The 18,010-nt window shown below is 36.8% G+C and overlaps 1 protein-coding gene across 1 annotated transcript; it reads left to right on the top strand.

The window, feature by feature from the left end:
• The first annotated feature begins 7,078 nt into the window (after positions 1 to 7,078).
• On the top strand, positions 7,079 to 17,153 carry LOC113196543 (uncharacterized). The gene is made up of 5 exons (XM_026408503.1): positions 7,079 to 7,190; positions 8,504 to 8,544; positions 13,983 to 14,109; positions 14,349 to 14,475; positions 15,608 to 17,153. Exons 1-5 carry the CDS (start codon positions 7,187 to 7,189, stop codon positions 17,151 to 17,153), a joined length of 1,845 nt encoding a protein of 614 aa, XP_026264288.1. The 5' UTR covers positions 7,079 to 7,186.
• The last annotated feature ends 857 nt before the right edge of the window (positions 17,154 to 18,010 follow it).

The following is an 18,010-nucleotide window of genomic DNA, read 5'->3' as shown; positions in this document are numbered from 1 at the left end:
GAATATTCTATGGAAGTTCTTTGATATTTCTCAATATAAATAAAGCAAGTGGAGGCTCCATCTTCATCCAGAAGCTCAATCCATCTGATCAGCTTGCCCGTCCTGCCCCTCTTTTGAAACTACTTTCAGTGTACTGTGTTTTTTTTCTCCATTTTATTTCTCTTAACTTTTATTTCTCAGCCAGCCCATTCCACCAAGGGGAGCCTCATTCCCACCACCACACGGGACATGGGTGGAAAGCAGTACCAAAAAAAAAAAAAAAATCTTGAGGTCATTTATCCATGACCCAAGACACTCACAAAGAAAGTTCTGCATATTTGACACATTACTTTTTTTACCTTAACACTCTGGAATAAAAGATAGAATTTTCTTCCAGTGTCAACTTTGATCAATAGATAGAAACTGTAGAGTTCTGAATTGAGAAAGATTCTAATAGCAAGAAATAAAATAACATGAAATAACCACCAAATTAAGACTGAAAATGGAACTAGCAAATAATGATTTTTAAATATTTATTGAAATATTGTTGAAATGAAAAAACAGTTGGAGAATCCCAGCAGGAATATAAGCTGATGCTTGCTTATTGATTTTCTGCCTGTATAATTTGTATTAAATACAGAGTGTCTGAAAGGATAAAACAAAACAAAATCCAAAAATATACTGCCTGCAAGACACCCATTTTAGCCTTATGAGAACACCCAAAGACAGAGAATGAAGGGATGGAAAGAAATTCCTAGAAATTGTTGGGATGGCAGTATTAAGATCCCCTACTATTCTGTTAAAAATCTATCTCTCCTTTAAAATCTATTGATATTTTCTGTATATATTTATAAATGACAGCTTAGTGGTTGGTATTTCCTTTTGAATTGACCCCTTTATCCTTATACAATGATTTCTTTTGTCTATTATTATTATTATTATTTTTAGTTTTTTACTCAGAGTCTGTTTTATCTGATATTAATATAGCCACCACTAGTCTTGTGTTTATACTTACCTGGGAATTTCTTTCCATCCCTTCATTCTCTGTCTCTAGGCGTTCTCATAAGGCTAAAATGGGTGTCTTGCAGGCAGTATATTGTTGAATTTTGTTTTGTTTTATCCTTTTAGACACTCTGTATTTTGATTAGCAGAATGTGATTTATTAACCTTATAGGTAATTACTGATAGAAAATCACTTACTATTGACAACTTTTTAACTCTTTACTGACTATAGTTATTTTGCTACTTTCTTCCAGTCTTGCATTTATTTATTTATTTATTTATTTAGTGTTTGTTGTGTTTTGATAGTGGGATGCTTTGATTCCTTTTTATTTACATTTTGTATATCTATTAGAAATTTTGCTTTGTGGCTAATGTGAGGCTTAAATAAAAATATAACCATAAATAACATAACTAAATAACACTTTAACTGCATTTGCATATAAAAACTCTACAAATTTGCCTGCCACATTTTATATTATTGATGTCTCAGTTTGTATCTTTCTATGATGCATATCTATTAAACAATTATATATAACTATAGTTATTTTTAATATAGCCATCTTTTAATATTTATACTATAGTTAATACCTAAGAATAGACAACCTTTTGACTATTAGCATATTCTGACTATATATGTATACCAGTAAGTGTAGGAGTTCTGTGTTTGGGACTGGGTCCCTGCTGACTTCATGGCTGTGGCATGCTTGGTGTCTAGGATGCCTGGTTGCTATGGGAATGCTCTCCATGCTAGAGTCTTATCAGCCTTCAACCTTAATCTTAAGCATATAACTCCTGGGAATAAAGGAACTTGCTTGCTTGATAACTACAATGTTTCACCAAGCTCTGGTGCTCCTGGATCTGCCCACCTAACAGTAACTTCAGACAATGGACTTTCTTGAGAGCTACACAAAGCTCCTAATGAAAGGTTAATAATCTTGAGAACTGTTTGCTAATCTTGTTCCCAGAATGTGCTGTCCCCAACTGCCAAACTGCAGAATGTATTCCCTCACCGGGCTGCAGGAAAACTGCCCACTCGCCCTGACCCGTCCATGAACTTCCCTCCCTGCCCTCTCCAAGGAAAGTATATAAGCTCTGCTTAAGCTGTTCTCAGGGCTCTTTGCTCTATTCAAGTGAGCTCTGAGCCCCAGCATGCTGGACCCCAATAAACCCTTTGCTGTTGCATGAGACAGTCTCTTGGTGGTCTCTTCCTCCGACGCTCGCCTGACCTTTACACTAACATTACATACTCTAAAATGTACCTGCACAATAAGCAACCTTACTGATACTCTCAACAATAATGTAGTTATGTTACTAATGACCTAATGTAACTTATTGGTATAAATAAAGGTGGCCGCTTGAACAATGAGCCACTCTGCCACGTTCCCTGCCTCTGTATCTTGTCTTTGTCTCCTCTTTATTATTATTCCTTAAAGTAAGCTTTATACATCCATATGTTTTATTGATAATTTTTTCAAATCTTTTTTTAAAATTTTTTTATACTTGTAGATGGACAGAATGTCTTTATTTTATTTATTTTTATTGGTACTGAGATGGACCCCAGTGCCTCATGGATCTAGGCACACACTCTGCTACTGAGATACAGCCAGCCTCAGCCATTTTGTTTTAACTTGAATTCCTTTAAGCATTTCTTATAAACCTGTTCTTGTGATAAACTTGCTCAGCTTTTATTTTTCTTGGAATGTCTTTGTAACACCTTTTTTAAAAAAATGATAGCTTTGCTGGGTATAGTATTCTTTGTTGACAGATTTGTTTTTAGCTCTTGAATATGTTATCTCCCTCTTGATTTCAAGGTTTCTGTTGATAATATATATTCAATATATCAATATATATTGATATATTGAATATATATATATATATATATATTATATCCTTTGTGTATAATAAATTTTTTATCTCTCACTGCTTTTAAGAGTCTCTTTTTGTCTCTCACTTTGATAATTCAATTAAATGTTTTTCATTGTTGGGGTTCTGTTTTTTAATTAATCCTTCTTTAAGTCCTTTTAATATTCTTGGATTTAAATATCTATATCCCTCCCAAGATTTGGACAATTTTCAGACACTATTTCATAAAGTAAGCTTTCTATACTTTCTTATCTCTGGTACTCCCATAGTTCATCCATCCATACAGTGTATGTTTTCCCATAAGTCCCTGTTTTAGTCAACCTTTTCATCACTGTGACCAAAAGACCAAACAAGAACAATTGGAGATAGAAAACTTTATTTGGCTCATGGTTTCAGAGGTCTCAACCATAGATGGCCAACTCCATAGCTCTGGGCCCAAGGTGAAACAGAACATTATGGCAGAAGAATGTGACAGAGGAAAGCAGCTCAGGACATGGCAATTAGGAACCAGAGAGCTCCACTAAGCAAGGACAAAATGTAAGCTCCAAAAGCATGCCTCCAGTGAACCACCTCCTCCAGCCACACCCTAATTACCTACAGTTACCACCCAGTTAACCCCTATCAGTTGATTAATGTATTAATTAGGTTAAGGTTCTCATAACCCAACCATTTAACTTCTGAACATTCTTATATTGTCTCATATAATCTTTTAGGGGACATGTCATATCTAAAATATAATAGTTTCTTATGCTTTTTTCACCTTTTTTGACATTTTTTCTCTTTATTCCTCTAAGTGGCTAATTTCGTATGTCCTGATTTTAAGTCACTAATTCTTTCTTTCAGCCTGATTAAGTATGCTGTTGAAGCTCTTTATTGAGTTTTTAAATTCCATCATTGATTTCTTCAGCTCCAGGATTTCTGTTTGGTTTGTTTTATAGTTTCTATTTTGCTTACTAAATTCCTTTTATTCATATTTTTTTTGCTAATTTCCTTTAGTTATCTCTATTTTCTTACGAATCATTATGCTTAAGATGATCATTTTGAACACTTTTTCAGGCAACTTATATATTTTCATTTCTTTGGTATAATACATTGGAGATCTCTTACTTTCCTTTGGTAGTATAATATTTATTTGATACTTTGTTTTCTGTATAGCTTTGCATTGATATATGTGCATTTGAAGGAGCAAACCCCTCTTTTGGTCTTTACAGACTGATTTTGGCTAGTTGAAGTCATGTCCTGTTAGAATTATCTTCAGGATTACAATTGATGGGGTTATACCCAGGGTTTGCAGTTGGTGCTGATGTTGAGTGTACAGCATAATTACTAGGGGTCTCTTGCGGGCATGGATTCTGTGTGGTTTGGGGATGTACTAAACTATCTCCGAGACCTTAATCTGTGGGACTGGTTCTGGGATGAGGCTCCACAGTTCAGATTTTGGCAGGTCTGTTACCAGATGCGTTGATAGGGAGGCTTCCTCTGGGTCTCTGGGTAGGTCCTTGGACTGGCCATACTGCCTGTCTGTGACTTAAAGGGGTCTAAAACTAAGACTCAGGGTTTTTTCAGTGTTCATGACAGAAAATTAAATCTTCAGTCCTGTATTCATTCAGGGACATGAGATAGGTTTGCCTCTAGGTGGGTTCCTGGGTGAACAAGCCTGCTCTGAAACTTCAGTTGAGAAGAACCAGAGGTAATTTAGAGGCTGTTTCAAAATCCACAATGGAATTGAAGTCAACTCTGATCTCAGCCTTCAGGGGAATTGCCAGTTGTGCTCTCTTCGGCTCCTTTGATAAACAGAACTGTTCTCAGTATATAACTGGGACAGTTTGGGACTGAGATTCAGCCAGTGGAACAAAGTTTGGCAAACCTGTCACAGAGACTCAGATGGGCTCATCCTTTGAAAAGATCCAGCTGGACAGAAGTGCTCCCAAATATATATTGCCTTAAACAAAAAGCAATCAGTAACTATCAATAGAACTATGGAAGTTTAAATCGAAGTGAGTGATCACATGCTCACAATCAGACATTTCTTATCTTCTTCTCCATCGTGACCAAATTTTAGTCAGGCTTCTCTCCTCTAGCTTCTTCTTCTCTCTCTAGCTTTGGCTCACATGAGAATTTTAAGACACACCAAAGCATTAGACTGCTGAACATCCTGCCTCCCCTTAACTGCTTATGCTCAGAATCCCACAACCATAACAACCATTCCCACTGAAATGCCCTGGTTTTGCCACCTGCACACCTCCACCTTTTCCTCCTCCCCCACAAAGTTCCTGCTAACTCTTCTTACTCATCCCCATAAAAAAGCATTTTTGTTTGATATTGAGATGCTTTCAGAATTTTGAAATTGGAGCATTCTTCCTATTCCATGTCGTTCTAAATAAAGTCTTTCTTATCTAAGTTCAGATTTTTTATTGGACATGAGAAATACAATTGCTAAATGTAAACTTGCTCCTTATTTAATTACATACCAAAAATCGTGGCCCATATGAAAGCTAGAAAACATGTCTATTCAAGTTGTTACAGGGCTCAAGCCTTCAGGGAAACTGAGGAAGAGCAAAGACCCCTCCCCCACTTCAAACCCTGATTCTTGCCATCAATTCAGAAATATTTTAGACATTTTGCTCAAAATACCAGACAGTGACTTTATTGAATGGATAGGAAAAGGGAACACTTTCAAGGAAAAGATTGGATCCTCTCAGAAAGGAAAGTCACCTTGCCTCGCCTGCACTCCAGTTTTTTTGGGAATCCAGGATAATTTTCCTGAGTCCTGCCCAGGTCCACCTTTCAACTTTTGACTCAAAGCAGGATGACATCAGAATTTCAAATACCTGCTGCCATGACAACTCTAGGTCACCTTGGCTCATGCTGATTGGTTCTGATTCTTAAACAAAGTCTCACAAGCTTTATGGTTGAAAGGATTATCCTCAACTCCCTGAGTTTCAGGATCTGGTCTATGAAAGAGTCCCAAAAGTCTCTCCCTTCAGGGTTACTTGGGGTCCTAATATCAACATTATTTGGGTCCTGCATTTCTCCTACAGATAACAGGTAGCTTGCTGAGGAATGTGACATAGACTGTCCATTTACACCAGGCAGGGCTGCAGGTTGATTGCTTCTTAGAAAAGAAAGCATGCAGGGGTCAGCATAGCAGGCCCATTTTATGAAATTATTCTTTTAATCTCATGTTCCCACCGTCCTCACCTATCTGTCCCCTAACAGTGAATCTCTAAAACGTATAAATGCTCTATGTAAGGACTAACGGTGAATATAACAATTTTAGTATTTTCTTTTTGCATCAAGTGTTTCATTTCTTCTTTTTTAAATCACATTTTCTAAAAATTTTGTTAAAATTCTCAACAATACTTCCCTTCATTTTCTTTCCCTATTTTGTAGTGTCTATTTTGAATCGCAATCTCTCTCCCAGTCTCCTGCAGTTTGTTCCCTTAGCTTCCCATTTCTGTTCCTACACCTATCTATCTCCTACACCTTTTATTTCTTTTTGCCCTGCATATCTCTCTCCTCTCTCTTCTCTCTCCTCCCCCCTCCTCTCTCCTCTCCCTTCTCCCCCCCCCCCCCCCATTGCCAATCTGTTCTTAGCCTCCCTCTCCTTTGCTGGTTAGTCAAATTCTCTGCTTCTCCTTGTCCTAGTTTTTCAGCCTCTTTTTCCCTAACTCTCTCAAGTATCCTCTTTCTCCTTCATTCTGCCCCCCAAATTTTATTATTATGATAAATAAATATATAACTATAAATTGCACTTGCAATTTCCCCTAGAACAATTCCCTATCATTAGTATTAGAATAACTAAAGTCTTGATGAGACTATTTATCCCTTCTCCACCCAGATTTTGGTCCCAAATGTGGTATCACCCGGGAGAGGACTTCACCAAACACGTATGTGTAGATGCGCTAAAGAAAATATTTTACCGTTCCAAATTATTCCTCTTTCAACAAAAGAATCAAACTCCTTCCTAGTGTCCGCTTAAAATCTCTCTGCACAAATGCGCAGTTCATTTGTTCTTATGGTAGTCTTCTTCACCCTCTTCCCCCCCTTCTCTAGCGTGGTGGTACAGCCCAGTTCCAGGCCAATCCGGTGTTTGTACGGAACCTATCTGACTTTCATGATGGCGGCTCCCTGCCAAAGAGCAATTGGGAGCAGCCATATTGCTTGCTGAACAAAGCCGCCTGGTACGGAAAGGCGCAGGCTCCGCAGCCCGGCTAGGTGCTCACCGACAGGATGCGGGAGAGTTGCTACTTTGGATGTGACAGCCATCCCGGTTAAGCCGTGATGAGCGTTTCGGGACCTGATAATCGAGCTGGGGGTCAGAAGAGGAACGTGTCCAGTGATGAGTGAGTCGGTGGGATTGATAATGGGAAGGGACGCGTCAGTCCGGGTCTGTGATGGGAGGTTTATGAAATCACGGGGTGGGAGGTGCGTATGGTTAGTGTCGGGTTCATTTCTGAGTCAGGGATGGATGAGCTGTTTGATTAACAATTGGGGAATGACGGGGTGTCTGTGGGGTCAGGAATGATGTGAAGGAGGGCTAACAGGGTACAATGACTTAGATCGCTCTGAGGAATCTGTTTGGTGGGGGGCTATGGACTAAAGGATGGGGGAGTCAATATGGAGCATGTGATTGCTAGGGGTTCAGAAATTTGGAAGAAACAATGATAGAGTCAGGGCGACCTAGTAGCCGCTATTTACTAAGAAAGGCTCTCCTTTACATTAAATTTCCAATCATAGGCAGCTGTTGAGTAGAAGTCAAGCTCTGGTCACCTCTTCTCAGTCTCCCATTGTCCCCCATAATCTCATGCCTTTCCTCAGAAATGGTCATTTAGCGAAACCAAAGAAACCTGAAGAGAGAGGATTATTATGAAAAGTGTAATTTCAGCTCCCCTCTTTCATTGAAATCATCTTATATTTTACTCAAGAGACATTGAGTTTCAGGATATGAATAGCTGTCTTGTTTCCTTCCAGGTCTGTTTTAATAAAGCCTGGGATACCCTATATAAAATAGTCTCCCTCTCATAGAAGCTCCACTTGCTCTGAACCAGTTTAGCCCTGTACTCATGACTCTTCCTGGGACTGATACTTATTTACCAGGTTTGTACCATCCTGCATTGTGGAATATTTCCTTTTATCGGTGGATCCAACTTATTACCATTTTTGTACACACTGTTGAAAATCAGCAATAAAAATTTCAGCAGAAAATATCTTAAAATTAACATTTTAGTTCATCAATATTGATTTGGCAAGAGGGTTTGCTAGGTTTGGGAAAAATATCTGAACCCTTAGGAAATAACTACCCATGATTATTAAGTAGAATTGCTGGTTTCCAGGAGGAACAATATACTCTTAGTAAATCAACTGAACACATATCCTTACATGAAATGAAGTTTTAAAAAGAAAAAAAAAGTGTCTTGAGTTTTTTCTGATCATATTAAAGTCACAAAACAAATAAAAGTTAATGGTTAATACCTTCTCCAAATGGTGTTTGCTGATAGTTCTGTAAGGTTCAAATAACCTTCAACCTTCTCCCACAAGGTGGACCATTACCCACCTTACTTTTCATGGTGGTGGTTTCTAGAATGCTGAATGCGGTGCTACATTCTGGATTTGGACTGTGAAATTTTGACTCTGATCACCAGTTTTGTTTTTTCAGGCATCTGCTCTTGTGGAAGACAGCAGAAAATGAAGTCCCAGGTAAGTTGCTTTTTAAACATTTACCACCTTGGTTTTCTACACAGTCAAATGGAAAAGCACAAGTATTTAAAATTTAGCTTAGGGTAAAGGTAGGAATAATAAAGATCAAGACCTAGAAAGAGCTGCTGAGTAATATGTAGAAACCTGGCTCAAAACTGTTTTTCTAAATTCATATCAATTTTTCTGTCCCTTCTTACAGAAATAGACATCATAAGTTATATGATTTCATGATTTGCATTTCACTAAAGCAGATCAATTTCCTATGGGAAGAAAATATTTCTTGCTGTGTGAGACAAAAAGAAAAAAAAGGCTATTTTTGGGTCTGTCTCTAGGTACACAGTGTTCAACACTCCTTTGGTAAATATACCAATACATGTGTCTTAAAATTATGTTTTTTAGAATGGGAGGTATGATAATTTTTTAGCCAAACACTTGGATTTTATTTTGTGGCCAAATCCAGTACTCCAATTTTTTTTGCAAACAAAGTCTTACTGAGGCACAGTCATATTTGTTGATATATTATCCACACCTATTTTCCAGCTGCAGTGGTGGGGTTGAGTAGTTACAACAGAGACTGGATAGCCTACAATGTCAAAAATGTTATCTTTACAAAAAATTTGTCAACACCTGCCTTAAAGGAGAAAATGATTATAAAGACTTTCTAGAGTCTAACTTTATCCAGAGGTAGAATCTAGATAATTTAAGATAGACACATTTTGAATGTTCTTCCAAAATACTTAAGTCTCTCTCAAAAAAAAAAAATAGTTCTTAAATTATATTTAACTGGCAAAGGTTTGGAGGGCAGAACTCCCTGTGCTCTGTGTTCTTTGTTGTGGTTTCAGAATTTGTAGAATTACTCTCCAGTTTGATTGTTTCTTCTCTGCTCTTCCATTTTTAAAAATATGTGTTAATTTTTTATCAACACTCGCCTTCTGCATGGTATAAAAATTTTAAACTATATAAGAAAATAAAAATTAAAAACAGAGTCTATTTAACTTAGTGCCTCCTTTCCCTGAAATATTCAGTGTTATTATTTCTAATCCTGCAAATCTTAATGCCTCCTATTTTCTTGTATGTTCCTTTTGAAAAAATGATGTTATAGTGAACATTTTGTTCACAACCTGGTTTTCGACTTTCTGTCCAGTATAAGATTTTCACATACATTTTGTTTATCTGCCCATGTCAGTACATAGCATTCTTCTTTGTTGTTTTATCAGATGCATAATATTTCTTCTGGCCTGGTAGCCTGGAACTTTTTCCTCATTTGTAACGATGGAGATGGTAGTCCTCATAGGGTTGTGAGAATTAAGTAAGCAGGCAGCATGCCTGGAACTATAACTGGAACGTGGTTTCTACTGTCTACCATGCGGCCTGCGCAGTGGTTTCATTAATGAGGTTCTAGGCATAAAGTTAGTTAGAAGAGATCGAAATAAAACACAAGACTCAGTTACCTTATTTCTATTGCTAGGTCCGAGACGGTTCCCCTCTCTGGTTCGCTCCTCCAAACTGCCCAGTAGGGCAGCAGGGATTACTCAGGGCTAGCAGGAGAGAGAGAGTGAGCACGCCGGGGACCAGCCTTTTATTGGGGAACAAGAGATTCAGGGGAGAATTCCATCCAATGAAGGTTGAGGGGGGGCTGCACTCCAAGGTCAGGGTCAGTGATTGGGTCCCTGGGGTCAGTGGTCAGGCACACCCCCACACGGATGGGCTCTCTCATCAGGAAAGGGTCGGGAAAACTTCGACTTAGCCAAAGTGCCTCAGGCCCTTAACGGGAGGCACCCAATCACGTGTTAGAATGGCTTCCCACACTACTGTGTGCATTAGCTGTTATTATCTCATCATTGTGATTGTCAAATCTTGAAATCAGCTTTTACATTAGTAGTCTTTTTGCGTATTTTACGGTAGAACTTAACAACTGAGTTCTGTTGCAAAAAGATGAGTTCATTTTTCTTCCTAGATGTCAGGAGCACTGAGTTTTATTGTTCAATATGGTAGCCATTAGTGGTTACATGTGGTATTGTAAGGGACCGGCAAAATGTCAGAGGAAGAGACCACCAAGAGACTGCCTCATGCAACAGCAAAGGGTTTATTTGGGGACCAGCATGCTGGGGCTCAGAGCTCACTAGAGCAAAGAGAGATAGAGCCCTGAGAAGAGCTTAAGCAGAGCTTATATACTTTTCTTGGAGAGGGCAGGAAGGGAAGTTCATTGACGGGTCAGGGCGAGTGGGCAGTTTGCCTGCAACCGAGTAAGGGAGTGCATTCTGCAGTTTGGCAGTTGGGGACAGCACATTTTGGGAACAAGATTAGCAAACAGTTCTCAGGATTTCAACAGTGTTTTGTTAAGCATACAGAAAAACGGAGTGACAAGTACCTATTTTATTAACCTTTCAGTATTGAGCACTTGAAATTGGCTAGTCTGAATTAAAATGCTTTAAGTGTTAAATATGTACTGAAATTTGAAGATAAAATTCCAGAAAACCCACTTAATAGTTTTTAAAGCTAATTATATATTGAAATGATATTTGAGGCAGTATACAGGGATAAATATAAAATATTAAAAATAACTTTTTGGATATAACTTCTAGAAAATCTAAAATAGTTTTTCTCTTTAGTTTTATATTCCTTTTAGTTAGCACTGCTTTAAAGAATAAGAATAGATTTTTTTATTAGCCCAATAAATCCAACTACCCTGGCTAATTAGCTGAATTAGTGCTTGTTCCTTCAGGAAGAGGGCTTCATCTTCTGTACCATCTAGAAGTGAAGGCATTGCTTCTGCCTCTCCCCTTCCTTTCTCCCTCTAACACTTGCCCCAATTCTCTGCCGCTTTTCTTCTCTAAATGGCATTTCCATTCTCCCAGCCACCCAAGCTGTAAAAATTATTTACACATGACAAAAGTATAAATTTTCACCAATTGTACACCATATTTTTCTCATGATTAACAAAATACATATCTATTTAGTATATTAAGCACTTGAATAACACTAATAAAGCACAATCAGAATGCTAGAATTATAACATACATTTTGCTATAAGAATGTATTTCCTCTATATTCTACATTCTATCTTTCTCAAGTTACTACTTTTCAGATCAAAAGAGTATGACAGACTGCTGTACAAAACTACTTTTTAAAATTTTTTTTAAGTAGGAGATGGACACAATATCTTTATTTTTATTTATTTATTTTTATGTGGTGCTGAGGATAAAACCCAGGGCCATGCATGTGATGCAAGTGCGCTACCACTGAGCTACAGTCCCAGCCCCAAAACTACTTTTAACTGACCATGAGTTTTAGTTATTTTAAATTTTATAATCTTCATTCATTTTCAGCACATTTTTTCTCAAGCACTCAATTTATGCCATAGGCACTGGGTAGCTGTTGAATATCTCAAGAAAATTTAGGCATTCTTCTTTACTGATAGCACTTCTAAGAAAAGTGGCATGAAGAGATGGGTTAACACAGAAAAGCTCTGTAACAGGCAGGGAACAAGCAGTGTGCTGTTATCACAGAGAGGAGGAGCCAACAGCTTTGTAAGGAGGCAGGTAAGAGGCTTAAAGGATTATTGACCTCTGAGTTATGAAGGAAATGGGGTGAGGATGGGAGGCAGCATTTGTGAAAGTAGCAGGTACAAAATAATTTTAGGAAAGCTGAGGATTTGAGGAAAACTGAAGAGGTAAGAGCTGCATGGAGAGGTTGCCTATGCATGGGACTGAAGTGATAGAACTTGAAAGATGATGTTTTCCATATCAAGGAGGCAGTCTGAAGTGAATAGTAAAGAACCAAGCTGGTGACTCAGAGTAAATCTTATAAATCTGAAAATTAATCAATCAATCATATTTTCTGTATATAATCTTTGGCCAGTAGTTTCTTAATGACTACAGTTCTCAGTTTTCTCATATGTACAATAGGAAACTAAATGGGGCTGTCATGGGCAAAGTGCTTGGCAGCTTGGCGGTGTGCATAGGGAACCATATGTGGGAGGAGAAAAAGTTTACAACTGAGATGGCTGAGACTAATTCCATGTGCTAGGAGGGAAACCACCGAGGCTTTGAAGAAGGGAAGTGTTGATATTTGAAACAATACTTCATTTGTTTTCATTCTGAAAGCAACACTTAATAACAATGGAGTATTTAGAAAATAAATATTTAGGAAATATCCTGAAAAGTAGCTTAAAATAATAACAAATCATTCCACTATTAGATTATTTTTCACTATTAGATGACAACTATTGTGAAAATAATGGTGACATAAGTTACAGTTTTCCCTCCAGAGACACTATATTGCTCTCTACTTACCTAAATCATTTATTTTGATGGCATGCAACTTTGTTGTAGTTTTCTTCATAAATGTTTTCTGCACATTTCTTGTTGTACCTGTTATTTGAGATATCTTATCTTTTGTTACTATTGTAATTGGTATATTTCATTATATTGCTAGCTGTTGCATGTCTATAAAAGAACAGTTAGGTTTGGAGGAAGCTAAGATCTTTTTCCCACAAAAATGAGACTCAGTTAATTAGTGTCTAGTGCACTGGTCTTGTATGATTCTGTAAATGTGGTTTTTCTTTTATTTTCTATTTTTTTATGTTGGTATTTCAAAAGGACTTCTCTGCCCTATACTTGTAAATAAAAAGTTTTTCTTTTTTCTGACTTTATGATCTCTAGGACATCTTAGAGTTTAAATTTTTTTCCATCACAATTTATTTTATTGTCTTTTCTAAGGTATAAGATATAATGTATTAGTTTTCCTGGGCTGCCATATCAGAGCACCACACACTTGTTAACTTAAATAACATAAATTTATTGCCTTAGTTTTGGAGGCTTGGAGTCCAAAATCAAGATGTCTTCAGGGTTATTTCCTTATGTGACTGTGAAGGAAGAATCTATTCCAGGTTTCTTTCCTTTACTTTTTCATGGCCATTTTTTTTCTGCATCTCTTTGCATCATCTTCCCATTGTCCTTGTCTGCTCAAATTTCTATTTCTGACAAGGACATAAAATATATTGGACTAGGATCCAACCCTAATGACTTCATATACTTAGTTATATCTACAAGGACTCTGTTTCTAAGTAAAGCCATGTTCTGCAGTATTAGGGGTTAGTTCAGCATATCTATTTTTAGGAGAAACATTTCAACCAATAACATATTGCTTTAATATTATTCTATTGATTGTACCAGCCATTTCGGTAGCATTCATGGAATAATCTTTTTTCCTCCCAGTTACTTGAATGCTATCTTTATCATTTATTAAATTACCATATATATATTAGATAGGCATTTTATGGTTTATCTCTTCATTTTCCTGATCTGATTTTTCTTGCTAAAAATAGAGCTTTACATTGTTTCTCTCAAAAACTATGATGTGGGTATAGTTTTGTATACTATAGTAGTAATGATGAAAATGATCACTTCACATTGAATAGGAATGTACTGTTACAGGGGTTAGTATCATTCAAAGATGTGGCTGTGGATTTCACCCAGGAGGAGTGGCAGCAATTGGATCCTGCTCAGAGGACCCTGTATAGGGATGTGATGCTGGAGAACTTCAGCCATCTGGCCTCAATGGGTAAGTATGGCTTCCCTGTATAATCCAGTTGTATAATCAAGTGCCTTTCTTTATCAGTTACTGTGTTTAGTTGGTTCCTGATACATATGAATTTTCATGACCTTCATATGTTTGCAAATGGAGGTCATCACTTTGTTGAGGGCTAAATAGACAACTTCATTTTAGAACACCTGAAATTGTACCTTCTCTTCTTCCTTCAGTGCAGTCAATCCATTTCCTTCCTGATTTCCATTTAATAGGACATCCAGTTTCCAAACCAGATGTCATCTCAAAGTTGGAACAAGGAGAAGATCCATGGATCATAAAGAGAGAAATACCAAATTGGATCTATCCAGATGGAAATCATGCACATGAGAGACAAGGAAAGTGCAATATCAGTTTGTTTTGATTTTAATTGTTTGGTGACTGAGGCTTATATATTATTCTTATTGAAATCTATTCTTTGCTCCTATGCTGAGAATTTAATATTTACTCAACCAATAATTATAGGCATTTAGTAAGCATTTAAGAAATAACTAAAAGTAATGTGAGCCTTTTGTGGAAAGCTATTTCTTCTTTAACCCCCCCCCCATATTTATAAACATGTATATGGTTATTTGTGTGTAAATAATGTAATTATGCCTTTTATGATGTGAAAGAGCTATACAGGCAACAGAAAACAAAGCCCTTACAAGTATGTAAGAGTAGTTTAAGTACTTTAAGAGGTAAGACCTCTGGGTACATGAATACACAATTAAATAACAAATACAGCTACTATATTTTAAGGCTCTGAAAAAATTTAGAATCTAAAGAGATGTGGCAGAATTTCAAAAGGCATTTTTTTGAGTATGCAGCTATGATTGCTCTGAATGACATAAGGGCTGAGATTGAAGGAAGAGGATGAAGGGAAGCTGTGGAAGAGAGCTGTTCATAAAACCTTGGAATTAATAAGATATGGCTTTTCTGGGAGAACTTCGCTAGTTTCACTTGATGCATATAGTAGGCATTTTATTGAAAGTAGTTAAATTCACATGTTTATTCTTGGTATGAATCTGATACTGAATCTATAGCAGTACTTGGGTTTCTCTGTTGTTTGTTTTAGTTGTTAGTCAGGAAAACTGAGGAGAGTTAAAGTATTTTAAATACATAAGAGACCTAGTTTCTTTGAAGTGGTGGCAGAATAATGGTTAATTTATAAATAACAAATAGTTGATAAGAAAAAGAATACAAAAAGTGAAAATAATTTCTATTCAGAAAACAGGGGAAATAGGAATATCCTGGAAGAATAATTCAAGATCAAAGTCTCTTTTCTGTCTCCTTCAAGTCTAGGTTTTATATGAATACTTTCTCTTCAATACTTTATCTATTCACTCAATCATGCTGGACTATTTTCTGAGATGCCAGACCATGAACTCATAGTCTAAATTCATTATGTTGGATTATCCATTTGTTCTGCTACTTTGACTCTTTTAATTGTTCTTTATGACTTTTTGATTTTATCTTTCCTTCTTTTAGAAAGGAAGAGTAACCTTCATAACTCTCAATCATATATTTTGAAGACTGTTTCCTTCCATAATAAGATACTGAGAGGAGTCACAAAAGATGGATCATTTTACTCCATATTAAAAGTCTGCCAACGAGATAGCCAGCTGCAGAGTTGTCAGGGAAATCAAGACAAACTTTTCAGGCAAGTCACATTTGTCAGTAGCAATATAGCAACTGAGGCATCGGGTCATAAATATAATGCATTTGGAAGAGTATTTGATGAGTACATAGAACAAGATACATCAGAACAAAAACTTCACAAATATAATACATTTGAAAAGAACTTAAAACCAAATATTGGCCTACCAAATTTTTATAAGGGTAATTCAAGAAAAAACCTTAATGAGAGTTTGGGCTTTGGAAAATTATCTAGTCACAGTGCATCCAATTCTGATCTTGAGAGAATTCACAATGGGATAATACTCTGTGATGATGATCAATGTGAAAACATTTTCAGCAATAAACAATCCCTTATCCAATATCAGAATGTTGAAACTAAGGAGAAAACCTGTGTCTGTATTACATGTGGAAAAGCATTTGCTAAGAAGTCACAGCTTATTGTACATCAAAGAATTCATACTGGAAAGAAACCATATGATTGTGGTGCATGTGGAAAGGCCTTCAGTGAAAAGTTTCATCTCATTGTACACCAGAGAACTCACACTGGGGAGAAACCTTATGAATGTTCTGAATGTGGGAAAGCCTTCTCTCAAAAATCATCCCTCATTATACATCAGAGAGTTCATACTGGGGAAAAACCATATGAGTGCAGTGAATGTGGGAAAGCCTTCTCCCAGAAATCACCCCTTATTATACATCAGAGAATTCACACTGGAGAGAAACCTTATAAATGTAGAGAATGTGGGAAAGCATTTTCCCAAAAGTCACAACTTATTATACATCATAGAGCTCATACTGGAGAGAAGCCATATGAGTGTACTGAATGTGGAAAAGCCTTCTGTGAGAAGTCCCACCTCATTATACATAAAAGAATTCACACTGGCGAGAAACCCTACAAGTGTGCTCAATGTGAAGAAGCCTTCAGCAGAAAGACAGAACTCATTACACATCAGTTAATTCATACTGGGGAGAAGCCCTATGAATGTACTGAATGTGGGAAGACTTTCTCCCGGAAGTCACAGCTCATCATACACCAGAGAACACATACTGGAGAGAAACCCTATACGTGTAGTGAATGTGGTAAAGCCTTCTGTCAGAAATCACATCTCATTGGACATCAGAGAATTCACACTGGAGAAAAACCCTATGTGTGCACTGAATGTGGGAAAGCCTTCTCTCAGAAGTCTCACCTCCCAGGACATCAGAGAATTCATACAGGGGAGAAACCTTATATGTGTGCTGAATGTGGAAAGGCCTTTTCCCAGAAGTCAGACCTTGTTTTACATCAGAGAATCCATACTGGGGAAAGACCCTATCAATGTGTGATATGTGGGAAAGCCTTCATTCAGAAGTCACAACTCACTGTACATCAGAGAATTCATACAGCCATAAAATCTTAATGAACTTACCACAGAAAAGCCTTCAATATTAGCTTTAGCCTTAATAATAACCAGGAACCTGATTAACTTGATGAGTATGGAACAACATCTTTATAACATCTTTATAGATAAAATTTTCCTAGGGAATAAATGTTTCTAGTATGGTAATACCTTTTTCAACAAATATAATTATGTATGGGAAGGCATTTTTAATATGGAGTGAAAATTTTTTGAAGTTATGAACTCATTGATCAGTAGAATAAAGTATGTATACAGAATAGCATTGATTTACATATTCCTTATTATACCGCATAATGTAATCAGAAATTGAAATCACTAATATCTGGTTGGCATAATTATGACCACACAGTAATTCTTTATAAAGGACATGGAAGAACATTTGAGTAAAAAAGAATAACACAAAACATCAATTCCTAGAACCTGTATTATATTAACGTGTTTAAGCCCTAAAACTGCATGTAAAACTCCTATATAAAATTACAGAGGTAGGTTGAGTTGATTCAGTAATGTTGACATTTATGCATTTTCTATCTCAAGCATATAATTTGAACTGCATCTCTGAAAGGACCCCAAGTCTTGGATTTGACAAGTTCTCCCCTTTACTCTCCCTAACTGGGAAGTTAGTTTGGTGGAAGACTTTTGTACTGAAGCCATGCAGTCTTGGGTTTTAGTCCTGGATCAGCTGCTCACAGCTTATGTGAATTCAGACAAGCTTACTTCACTTGTCTGGATGTTTTTCTTATCAGTAAATAAAAGTACAATGTAGAATACACTTTCAGTTAATTTTTGTTTTTTCTATTCCCACACAACAGAATCCTAAGACAAATGTGCATCTTCACATTTGAACTTGCTCTACA

Source organism: Urocitellus parryii, chromosome 1, assembly GCF_045843805.1.
Source record: "Urocitellus parryii isolate mUroPar1 chromosome 1, mUroPar1.hap1, whole genome shotgun sequence".
NCBI lineage: Eukaryota > Metazoa > Chordata > Mammalia > Rodentia > Sciuridae > Urocitellus > Urocitellus parryii.
Note: the sequence above shows the minus strand (reverse complement) of the source record. Positions and strands in the feature narration are given on the sequence as shown.